At 51.2% G+C, this 12,618-nt stretch overlaps 1 protein-coding gene across 1 annotated transcript in view; it reads left to right on the forward strand.

Annotated features, from left to right (window-relative positions):
• Positions 1 to 3,240: 3,240 nt before the first annotated feature.
• Agbl1 (AGBL carboxypeptidase 1) overlaps positions 3,241 to 12,618 on the forward strand; it is a 388,588-nt gene continuing 379,210 nt past the window's right edge. The window contains 1 exon segment of the mRNA XM_090321447.1: positions 3,241 to 3,711. Within this exon segment, the coding sequence (XP_090177573.1) occupies positions 3,645 to 3,711 (67 nt within the window). The 5' untranslated portion in view covers positions 3,241 to 3,644.

The raw sequence follows: 12,618 nt of genomic DNA on the forward strand, positions 1-12,618 counted from the left end.
TCAAGAGCTCTTTGGGCCCCTAGGCTCTGAGTGCTTGGTTCCTCAGGTGGAAGGTGAATTGCCAAGTCCTTCTACAGGGTCATTGCAAAGATTAAGGAAGACACGGCCTGCCATAGCTTGGCACCTCTTGCCAGCTTCATATAGTGTTTCCCTTTGGCTCAATGTGAAGGTTTTCAGATTCCAGGGCTACGGTATTTGAAAGCAGTAGTGCTGGCTAGAGGTGAGCAGCTGGCCAAGCTTGCTGTGAAGGTGCTTTCCAAAGAGAAAAGGCAGCATCCCAGGAATTGCTCCATTAAAGAAATGACATAGAACACATTTGTAGTTCTAGCTCCGTGCCAGTTTACTAAGGTTTGGGCATTTATAGAATCATTGGTTGACTAAAGCTTCACATGCAAAATTAATTTTTCTTTCTTTTTTTTGCCAGTCCTGGGCTTGAACTCAGGGCCTGAGCACTGTCCTTGGACTTTCTCAAGGCTAGAGCTCTACCACTTGAGCCACAGCACCACTTCCAGCTTCTTTCTATGTATGTGGTACCGAGGAGTTGAACCTGGGTCTTCGTACATGCTAGGCAAGCACTCTACCACTAGGCCAAACTCCCGGCCCCTAAGTTTTCTTTCTTTTTGCCAGTACTGGGGCTTGAACTGAGGGTCTGCCTGGCAGCTGTCCTTTTGCAGTTTGGCTCAATACCAGTGCTCTACCCCTTAGCCACATTTTTACATCTGGCCATTTGGTGGTTCTTTGGAGATAAGAGTGTCATAGACTTTCCTGCAGGGACTGGCTTCAAACCAGTCTTCAGATCTCAGCCTCCTGCATGGCTAGGATCACAGCAGGGGATTCACGGGTGCCCGGCTACTAAAGCAAATTCGTACCAAGTGTGTAACTGTGGCTTCTTATTCCTAATCAGTCCTCTGTGAAATTATCTGTGCCAACCATTTAAAATCTGGTCCAGGTTATTTTTTTTTCCCTCTTCTTCAACTGAGAGGCTTGAATTAAGGAGTAGAATATTTTACACTTAAATATAGAAGATGGAATGGGAAGAAATCGCAATGAGCACACGCATGCGGAGATATTGAATTTAGATGCAATGGAAGGGAAGGAGAGGAGAGGAAGCGATAAGGCTAGATTGCTTTGCCATCTGTCTCAGTCTTTTCATGGACTCTGGAACCCACTCCTGATCCTTCCCAGCAGCCATCAGGGATGCAGTCCAGTGCACAGGGGCCTTTAGAGTCCAAGGAGAGGCTTGATGACCTTGACATTTATTTCTGAATCTGCACAGTAGTGGTCTGGACAGTTTTGAAGTGCTACGGACCCATCTTTTATTACTAGTGAGCAGTTAGCATTGCATTGCCTCTGACGGAAAAAGCCAGGACTTCTAAGATAGACGTTGGTGCACGCAAAGGCAGCTGGGAAATGTAGATCTGGTGTGAGAACACGGCGAGGGTTCTGTCAGCAAGGAAGAGAGGCTGTACAGGGAGCAGAGCTAACCAACACTCCTGGCCCAAACCTTTCCCCTCTCACCCCTCCAAAAGTTGGCATTCATGGGGCATTCCTGCTGACGACCCAGAATCTAAAGGGGGTAAAAGTCCCAGGCTGGTTGTGTGCACAGCCCCAGGCAGCTTGGTTCTCTTGCTGGTCATCTAGATTCTTCCATTGCACCTTCCTGCGTGGCTCCTCACTTCCTGCGCTTGCAAATGGATCAGTGTGCAGGAAGGGAAGGAAAACCCTCACACCTGCACCTTCTCCTAGTTAACCACAGACAAGAAGAGTCATGTGACCAGGGCTTCCCCTTGCTTCCTGTTCCGGGCTGAGAAGTTGATGGCTCTCAACTGTAAGTTAGCCAATGCTTTCTCCAGTTGGCCTCCCTGCTTGCCTGCCTGTCTCCCTCCGGCCCTCCTTCTTCTGTCCCACTGTCCTTCAGCTCCTTGCAACCTTGGCCATCAGGGAAACTTAAACCAAGACCTCAGACAACCTAGAAAGACAAGGCTTCAAATGAAGGCCTCGCAGTGCTTTGGCAGCAGCCTTCTTGCTCACTGCTGGCACTCAACCACTGGAAGCACACCTCGAGCCTGGATTGTGCTGATGAGCTGCAGCTGGAAGCGCTCAGGCTTCACGCGGGCACCCTCAGGTCTCACTTTCCTGAGTGGCTGGGATTACAGGCGTGAGCCACCCCACAACTGCCTGCAAGAGGACTCTGGAGGGGAATGGGAGCTGCGTATTCTCCAGTGGAGTCCCGATATGTGGTGAGGTGTGTGTGAGACGACGGCGCCAATGTTTTAACTTGTGGTTCTGGCGGGTGGGGGGGCAGGTGCCATGCTTGGCACGGTGATGAACACAAGCCTTGTGGTAGGCCCTGGTTATTGTTGAGGGCCTGGGAAGCCTGGAGACAAAAAGCAGATCGTGGATTCCCCCCAGAACACCCTGGAAAGAGTGGAGCCGCCAGTTGGTGTGGGGTCTCTGGGAGCTGTGCAGTGAGGTGCAGGTGTAGTAGGCCGTGTTTTGGGGCTGAGCACTCCGGACGGTTTCACGGCTGTGAGACGACTGTGAAGTTACTTAGCCTGTTGTAGTGGTTTTGTTGGGCCTTGGGTGCCAGTGTTTGTGTGGCTTGGGGCCTGGGGCGCTGGTGCGCTCCCTCCCCCCCCCTCTCGGTCTTCACTCGCAGCTTTCTTTGTGCTCTGCTCTTGAATGGGACTCTTTTAATTTTGTTTTTTGGGGTTTTTTTGGTAGTGATGGTGCTGGGTTTTGAATTCAGCCCCTCATGCTTTGCAAAGCAGGTGCCTCCATCCTGCCGTCCTCTGATCCTCTTTGGCTTGAGTTATTTTTCAGCTAGGCTCTCACATTGTTGTCTGGGGCCAGCCTCCAGCCACCATCCCTCCACCACGGCCACGGCAGGACCACGAGCACAGCCCACCACACCACCCTTGGCTCATCGAGATGGCGGGGAGGGAATCTGGCAGGGTTTGGGGGCTGCCCTTGAATCAAGATTTTTTCACAGGTGTGTACGGTTTACCTTAGTCCCGCCATATGGGGGTGAGGAGGAAGTAGGTCTGTGATGCTGTTCTACCATCTTGACCACATTGGAGAGGTGCCAGGATGTCCACTGACTAGTGCTGAGAAAAGGGAAGTGTGTGCGTGCGTGTGTGTGTGTGTGTGTGTGTGTGTGTGTGTGTGTGTGTACTGGTCCTGGGGCTTGAACGCAAGAACTACAGCACTGTTCCTTTGCTTTTTCACTCAAGGCTGACCCTCTACCACTTGAGCCACGTCTCCACTTTGGCTTCTCGCTGGCTCACTGGAGATGAGAGTGTGGAATGGTGCTCCTCAGATGTCAGCCTCCCGAGTAGCTTGGATGACGGGGCATGAGCCACCCCAGGAAGGGAATTTAATAAGAGCGGTTCTGGATGGAGACTTTGGTTGCACTTCCTGGCTTTTGAGCATCACAAGTGAAGGATTTGAATTAAAGCTGATTTGGGTTGTGAGCTGGGTGATATCCATTTTGGATTGGACCACCTAGGGTTTCTTGATACACAAAAATTTCAATGGCATCAACTTAGAAAACCAGAACAGCTGATCTTATGCTTCTAATTCAGGACATGATGAATATTTGATCGAAACCAATTGCTTCTTACACCGTATATGGCTTTAATGAGATGATAAAGGAACACACATACATGAAACTAAAAAAGAAAAGAAAAGGAGAAGGACGAATTCTTGAAGGTGAGAAAACTCAGAACCCCCAACCAACCTAATAGCAAATGAGGCACACAGATTGAGTTATGTATTAATGATATGAGGGCCAGAGACTTCCTTCTAAGACTCCAGTGTGGAATGAATATTTGTCCTTTTATGTTCTTGTATGATCTGTGATACTGGGGGCAGGGGTTCTCTGAGGTCAGGCTAGGAGGGAGCTGCAGGAAAAGCAGACTGGCAGAGAGACAGTTAACAGCGCAATGTTTGTTATTATAGTGAAAAGTACAGACGGGCCCGGATTTCATTATCGCTGCTAACTCTGTGCTGTTTAGATGCATTCCCTTTGACAGTGCATATATTAAAATGGAAGTAACATGGGAAAAGCTGGCTTGATCCCCACGCAGAAGAGACAGCACCCAGGAGGCGCTGTTATTTTTGTGAGGCAGTCTGGTGAGGTGGCAAGAGGTACACTTGCAGTGGCCTGAAATCCATCCCCATTTCTACTTCTTATGTGGAGTGAGCAACTCCTTAAGCCTTCCCTGGGCCCCTTCCTTCCTTCCTTCCTTCCTTCCTTCCTTCCTTCCTTCCTTCCTTCTTTCTTTCCTCTTTCTTTGATGGGGCTTGAACTCTGGTCCTGGGTGCTGTCCTCAAGCTCTTGAGCTCAAGGCTAGCACTCTAGGCACAGTGCCACTCATTTTCTGGTAGTTAAATGGAGATTAAGTGTCTTATAGACTTTCCTGCCTGATCTGGCTTGGAACCACAATCCTCTTATCTCAGCCTCCCCAGTAGCTAGGATTACAGGCGTGAGCCCCTGGTGCCTGGCTTCAGATTTCTTTCCCTGTCGTTTTATTTCCCTCCCTCTCTCTCCTTCTCTTCCTTCTCCTTCTCTTCATGTAAAACTTAGGTTTTATATCATGGCCTTATGCTAGACAAGCCCTGTAGAAACGTGTGTGTGTGTGTGTGTGTGTGTGTGTGTGTGTGTGCATGTGTGTACATGTGTGTGCATGCATGGATGCATGTATGCATGGATGTGCTGGTACTCAGACCCTCATGCTCTCATCCAGTGTTTGTGCTCATGGCTAGTGCTTTACTAGCACTTTGCTGGTTAAGTGGAGGTGTAGTCTCTTGGACTTTAATGCCTGGGCTGGTTTCAAATAGCGACGCTTCCTATCCCAGCTTCCTGAGTAGCTAGAATGGCCGGCACTGGTGCCTGGCTTTGCAGAGCTATTTATTAATTGATACAGGACTGTGTGAACCTTTTGCCTGGGCTAACATCAAATCATGACCCTCTTGGTCTCAGCTTCTGGACTAGCTTGTATAGATGTGAGCCATTGTTGTACCTAGCTGTTGCCTTCCTCCTCCTCCTCCTCCTCCTCCTCCTCCTCCTCCTCCTCCTCCTCCTCCTCCTGCTGCTGCTCCTCCTCTTCTCCTGCTGCTGCTGCTCCCACTCCTCTTCCTCCTGCTCCCCCTCCTCCTCCTTCTTCCCCTCCTCCCCCTCCTCCCCTTCCTCCTCGTTTTTTCTTCTTCCTCCTCCTCTTCTTCCTCCTCCTCCTCTTCCTCTGCTCCTCCTCCCTTCTTCCTTCTATTAACATTGGAGATTGAACTCAGCCATGGCGAGGCAGCGGGCCCTGGTGGCAGGGAGGCAGCCCCTGTGACTCAAGGTCCCCAGTGTGGGCATCCCACCTGGTGGAGCGGGGACCTGCCCCAGGCCTCCCCTCCCATGCTGGAGATTGCTATTATTTATTTCATGGGGTCGTCATGTCTGCGTAGGTTGTGGCCCCTCACGTGTTGGCTGCAGAGGCCCCTGTCTAAGTCCTGGGATGAGGGAGTTTGCAGAAGGGAGGACCAGGGGCCTGGCACCCAAAGCGAACGCCTGCACCCTTGTGGCCACTGCTGGGACAGCAACTGAGGCACATGCACCAGGCGGGAGGGAAGCTGGCTGGACGGCTGGGCTTGAAGGCAGGCAAGATCCCAGAGGCCGCTGGGAACTGCCACAGGGATTGCTTCTGGATTCCCAGGGGCTATGTGACCAGGGGACAGGAGGGAAAAAATGGCCCAGGAGGAAATCAGACATGAGCCGTCAGGGGAGATGAGAACGCAGATTGAGTAGAGAGACAAGAGCCTGGGAAGAGGAGGCTGAAGGCCTTAGATGGAGGAATGGGGCGTGTGCAGAAGGCAGGGCTCAGGATGGAGGAGGGGGTTCGGTCGTTGGTGGGTGTTCAGTGAATGTAGATTAGTTCAGCCAGTATGGAAACAATATGGAAGTTCCTCAGAAGACATCAGCCTCATACGCTCTTTCAGCTCTTTCAAGGCCAGACCTGGGTGCACACCCAGGCACATTCTCTTGCTGACTCTGGTCAGTCAGTGAGTACTATAGATGCCTAAAAACTCTGCTTATTGAGGCAGACCTCGGCTTTCTCATAGGATTTGCAGAACAGGAGAGATTCAACGTTTTCTGGAAGCTGTGCCCTTAGCTCGGGTGGCAGCCCGTGGTATTCTCTGTGGGTGACAGCAGTCTCCCTGATGGGCTGTGGGATTGAGTGATGTCCCTTCCCCCAGAAGCCTGCTCTTGTCCCCCAGACAGCGAGGGAGGAATGAATCATAGCCCAACCCACCACCTCCACATCATTTCAGTTTTGTTTCCTGGGGTGAAATCAGGCTCATTAAAACTGGCTGCACATCCCCTGTATAATAAAAATACATTTGGTTTTGATGCTGTGTGTGCTTTCAAAAAAAAAACCGAAAAGAAACCTATGCTGAATAACTCTGAACCAATAATATGGTTTTACCTAAACACAATCTGCAGGAAAGCATAGATTTGAGGGGCTCAGAATTCCTTACCCAGCCTGGAGGACAGTGATGTCTCAGAAATTTCCCACCCATGTTCCTCCCTCGTGGCTCTTCACACTCATTTACAACTTGAGCCGTGGTTCCTGAGTAGGTGAGGTCTGCCAGTCCTGCATCCTTTCTGGCTCTTTTTGGTCCAGCCTTCCTTGCAAAGCCGGGAAGAAATGCTGAAGTGAATGGCACATTTAGCGATGGGGGGAGTGACAAATACCAAATTCATGTTTAAAAAGGTTTATGCAGGAGCTGCCTGTTTTGGCAGAGAAGGGAAAGTAGCTGCAAAGGGGACTGGTTGCTGACCCTTCCTTGGTTATGGCTCCAGAGCAGTTACACAACTGTTTTGGAAAGAGCACTGGTCCCAGAGTCCATGTCCTGAAAGGGGGTATGAAATCTTTTTTGGCTGGGGTTTGCGGATAACTTTCTGTTTTGTGAGTAGAAGATAAGGAGGCAGAATCCAAGTTCACAACCCCTGTGTTATTTCCCCCCCTCCTTCTCTTCTCCTCTTTTTCCTGAGTGCTATATCCCCTCCACCACACACACAGCGGTACTGGGTATTAAGCTCTGGCCTTTTCACTTGCCAGGCTGGCCCTCTACCATTTGAGCCACACTTTCAGCTCTCTGTGTTGGTTACATTTCCCGCCTCCCCTCTCCCCAAGGTTGGATGTCACTTTACACCCGGGCTGGCGTACTTGGCATGAGAGTAAAACATCACCATACCCGGCCTTTTCTATTGATAAGGGGCCTTTGGAACCAGTACTTTAGGCTGGCTTGGAACTGCAATCCTCCCAATAGCTGCCTGCTAACTATGTGAGCCATCACATGCAGCCATCTGTGTACAGCTTTAGCCTTAGCAGCGGGTCATCTCCCTGTGCACGTTGGTAATAATGAGGTTGGCAGATCTTTACTAAGGGTCTCCTTCTGGTGTGTGTCACTGGAAGTCCTTGCATAGGGAAGGTGACAGGGCCTAACAGTAGGTCCTGGCTTTGACTTGGAGCTACCCTGGGCTGGAGCCATGGCTGTCTGGCTCATGACCCGAGGCCAGGTAGGAGTGTACCTGTGTGTGTGTTGATAAAGGCCCCAGGACAAGAGGCTACTGGATCCATCCTGCTTAGCCCTGGTGCCCTATCTCACCAGCTCCACCTACCAAAACAACATCCATCCACTGTCCTGTGGTTTGCAGCCTGCAGGACACACAATGTCCATTAGGTGGCACCGTTGATCCACACTTGGGACTCTAGCCTGTCTCTATGGTAACAGATTCACAACTGCGTGGAGGGGAATTGGACTTGTCCTCTGGAGTGTGTGTGTGTGTGTGTGTGTGTGTGTGCACATGTGTGCAGCAGGGAGTTGACTTGCAGCTTTCAAAGAGAATCGAAGACACAATATCATGCATGCCAGGTAATAAGGAACAACTAGAGATGGGAGCATTCACGGTTCCAAATGCAGTAATAGATTGCCTTTAGTTGGTGGCTCAGACTCTAGTGCTCCCTAAAACAAGCAGGAAAGCAGGCTGGGAACCTGTGTGTGTGTGTGTGTGAATGAACCAGGGCTGCTGTAGATGTAGGTGTTCTAGAGTGCCAAAGCTGGAAAATATTACAGGTGCACACTCCCCCAGATCTGTACACTGCTGCACATCTGGAGAGAGTGGTTGCTGTCCTGGGAGCGGGCATCCCACACTAGGGAGTGTGTTTGTAGGAGGTGACACACCGCTAGCCCTAGATTTGCCCTGTGCTCAACTCGGATGCTTCTCCACTCACCCATTTCCTGGCAGCATATTCCCTACCTTGCTGCCGTCACATCTTGAATTCTGGACTGAGGAAAAGGGCAGCTTGTACACCAGCTGAAACCCCAGGTGCCCTGCAGTGGTTGTGTGTAGCCAATCTGGTTTCTCAGCTGTGATGGAGTCTTTGAGAAAAGGTTTTCTAGGGTAGCCCTAGCTAAGCCCCAAATTCCAGGCCAGAGTCAACCCAGTGCCTGAAGACACAGGCTTTAGCTGGCTAAGCTTTACCAATGGGGTTCTTGTTTATCAGGAGCTCTGACCCACTCAGCCAGGCTGAATCATACTTTTCATTTTCATAGAGAGAATAAAAGAATTAAGACTTAGACAAGATTTTTTTGCAGAGTTTTACAACAATATGTTTGCTAATGGATTTTCAAAATATTTTAAGAAATAGCCCAAATCTTTAATTCTGTGTTCTCTACCTGCTGCAAAACACCACTGACTAGTGTACTGTTGAGAAACTGTAAAAATAATGAGTGAATTTCTTTTGAACAGTCTCTCCTTCCCTCACTTTCTCCCAGTTTCTTTTTCCTCCTCCTGGTCCCTTCCCACAAGTTGTAGAGTTCATCTTCAACATAGTGTCTAGTGAGTTTCACTGCTGCATTTGTTTTCCCTTTGTCTCACCATTTCTGGGCTTTCCCTTCCCTCCCTGCAAACAGATACACTTATATACAAACTAAAAGGTACAGATATGAAAAACAGGAACAAACAAGAAAAAAATAAAAAGCAAAATAAGAAACGTCTTGTTTCCATTTGTTGGAGTTCATTTCTAAAAACATCATAGCTATTGAACCCGTGTGATCCTCTCCTAAGAATATCTTCCTTTGGTTTCACTGTATGAATACTTAAAGAGTCCTGCTTATCACGTTCAAGTGTAATTTTTTTTGCCTTTTACCATCTAGTGTGTCTACTTGTAGATTTATAGGCACATTCTAGTTACAGCAAATGAGGGAAACCTCATGTTCAATATGTCTTACTTTGCTTTATGTAATTTTTTCCCCAAAGTCTTTCCATTTCCTTGTGAATGGTTCGATGTCATTCTGACAGAAGCATAGAATTCCACTGAGTCTCTATACCACATCTCCTTGATCTATTCATCCATTGAGGGGCATCTGGGTTGAGTCTATTTCTTGGCTGTGGTAAACACTGCTGCAATGGACATTGTGTTCTGCTGGTAGCTTTAGTGCGGCCTTGTTTACGGTCTATTGGGTAAATGTACAAGAGTGGTACTGCTAGGGAGATCCAGATCGAGTCTTCCCAGAGTGGGTGAACAGGCTTACATTCCCACCGACCGTGTCGTGGCCGTATTCCCCCTCGGCCCCCTCCGTGCCGGCCTCGGCTCTTGTTAGCTTTCTTGATGCTGGTCATCGTCGCTGGGTTTCGAGTTGCCTTTCTTTCGTGCTCGGCGGGCTTTAAACCCCAGGACTCAGGTCTCAGCCACCCGAATGGTTGGGATTACTGGCGCGAGCCGTCAGGGCGCGGCCGGGCCCATTTCTTTTTAACACCGTGTCCTCCTGAGGAACGGGGGCCATCACTTTACACCGCACGCCAGGCGGCGCGTGGCGTCTCGCGGCCTGGGGCTCGGCGAGCGGGAGGAGGCCGCGTGGACCCCGCACGCCGCTCCCGCGGGAACCCCGGCAGCTCCGTCCTCTGGGGTCAGGGCCGGCGTCCAGGCCAGGGCGTTTCCTCGGCGTGTCGCGGGCGCCCCACCTGGGCCTCTCTTCGTGGGGAGTCGTGCTGGGAGGCTGCGCGCCGACCCGGGTGGGGCCGGGGACGAAGCCCAGGCCGATGCGGCGGCCTCGGCGCGCTCGGAAGGTCCGCGGCCCTTACTCCTCGGTCCGCCCTCACCTGGGCCGCGCCTAGAGCCCGGCCGACCACCCCACCCCCTGAAAAATGTCCTCCAGCCCCGCCGGGAGGCGCAGAGCGGGGCGGCCGGGGGACGAGGGAGGCCATCAGGCTCCAGGCTGAAGCGCTTCCGGTCCCAGCAGGCGCCGGGTCGAGGCGCTTCCGGTCCCAGCAGGCGCCGGGTCGAGGCGCTTCCGGTCCCAGCATGCTCCGGGCGTTCCTGCAGCCTGGAGCGTTGTTCATAGCAAGGCGCCTGTAGGCGCCGGCTGCCGACACTCAGCACATGGCTGCCATCCATCGCTGGGCACCTGGCCCTGAGCCGGAGAGGGTTCCGTTCCCCCAGGAGCGGGAGGTACTGTCAGCGCCAACCCATACTGAAATCAACACAACGCCGCTCCAACTATGGCGGCCCTGTGTGCCTGCGCGCATGCGTGCTCTCCTGCGCGCATGCGTGCTCTCCTGCGCGCATGCGTGCTCTCCTGCGCGCATGCGTGCTCTCCTGCGCGCGCACGTGCTCTCCTGCGCGCATGCGTGCACGTGTCCCGCAGGCTCGTCTTGGGCCTCCAAGTCAGGACCCCTCACGCCGCCCCTGAGCTCGCTGTGCCCCCGGAGCCACGGCTCCACTCCCGGCTTTTCGGTGGCTCACCTGCTGGAGATGGGCTTTTCATTCCCAGTCTTGGAGAAGGAAGGACGTGGGATTCCAGGCATTGGCTCCGTGCGGCGGTCTCCGTGCAGAGTGGGCCTGTTGTTTCGGGGGGGGAAGGGAGGAGGTGGAGCAGCAGAAGCAGGAGGAGGATGAGGAGAAGGAGGAGGAGAATGAGGACCAGGAGGAGGAGGAGGAGCAGCAGGAGGAGGAGGAGCAGCAGGAGGAGGAGCAGGAGGAGGAGGAGGAGCAGCAGAAGGAGAAGGAGGATGAGGAGCAGGAGGAGGAGCAGAAGGAGGAGGAGGAGCAGAAGGAGGAGGAGGAGGAGGAGCAGGAGGGAAGGGAGGAGGAGGAGAATTGGCTAGCTTATGACAGTGGCCTAGATGAAGTCTCACCCCACAGTCTACACAGCCAGGACAGTGACTACAACATAGATGTGCAGCCGGTGTAGGCCATTTGTCTGCCCTCTTGAGCCTTGGGTGAAGATGAACTGTATTTTATCAGGGCTCTGTGTCCTAAAAGGAGGGTGTTGATCAATTAGATGAAGATCTCAGGGCCAGGATCCAAGACCCAGCCTTATCCTGGACAGGATGAAGTGATGTTGACATTCTTTAGCCAATGCTACTATTTTCTCAAGTGTCTGATTAAGATTAAGCCAGTGTTTTTCATTGTTGGTTGTACTTTATGACTACTGAAGGAGCTTTTAAAAAATATTGTTACCTGGGTCTCATCCCAGACCAATTAAATCACAATCTCTGGAGCCCAGAGGTCTTCACCTCTTTTATTTTTTTCAAAGCTCCCTAGTGGAATCTAAAGGTTGAGAATTTATGTTAAGCTTTGAAAGAACAACTAGAAATTACTCCAGAGCTGCATTTGCATGCTGCATTTGATTGTGTTTAATTTTTTTGTACAGCTAATTTGTTATTAAAAGTATAAATTATCAGATATGGCCACATCATTGTAAATCTCAGGGAGTCTTTTTATGATTGGCATGCTAGATTGCTTTCACTGTGGTGGAAGGCAGATCTGGTCTCTCTCCCTCTCCCTCTCCCTCTCCCTCTCCCTCTCCCTCTCCCTCTCCCTCCCTCCCTTCCCCTTCCTCTCTCCAATCTTGGGGCTTGAACTCTGGGCCTGAGTGCCTGAGTGTTGTTCTAGAGCTTTTGTGTTCAAGGCTAGTACTTTTATCACTTGAGCCACAGCTCTGCGTGTGTGTGTGTGTGTTTAACTGGAGATAAGAATTTCACAAACTTTGCTGCTGGGGATGGCTTCAAATCATGACCCTCAGATCTCAGCCTCCTGAGAAGCTAGGATTATAGCTGAGCCACTATCACCTGGCAAGCTCTGCTTTCTTTTCCCCCTCTCCCACCCCTCTTTCTCCTTTTCTGGAGTTAGATTGAGGTGTTGATCTTTCTTCACGTTCTGGAGGAGACCTGTCTTCCTTAGCCTTCTCCAGCGTCTAGGGTCCCTGATGCTCTTTGCGCGCGCGCACGCGTGTGTGTGTGTGTGTGTGTGTGTGTGTGTGTGTGTGTGTGTGACAGAATGGTTTCATTCTCCTGTAAGCACATGACCTTCTTTCTTGCAAGGACCCTCTCACTGGGTCTACAGGTGACCCAACCCCAGAAACGCTATTTCCAAATAACATTACATTTCAAGATTTCTAGGTGTTTTTTTTCTTTCTGTGAAGGGCCCAGGAGGGGAGACCATGGTGGGTCTGTAGGCAGAACTTGGTTGAGTGCTTGCTACATGAGAGGGCTGGAGCAAGCTGTGGGTAGGAGGATTGTTGAATTGATGCTGGTGGACCTTAATAATCATGGTCCTTAAA

Source organism: Megascapheus bottae, chromosome 30, assembly GCF_031878675.1.
Source record: "Megascapheus bottae isolate mThoBot1 chromosome 30, mThoBot2.hap1, whole genome shotgun sequence".
NCBI lineage: Eukaryota > Metazoa > Chordata > Mammalia > Rodentia > Geomyidae > Megascapheus > Megascapheus bottae.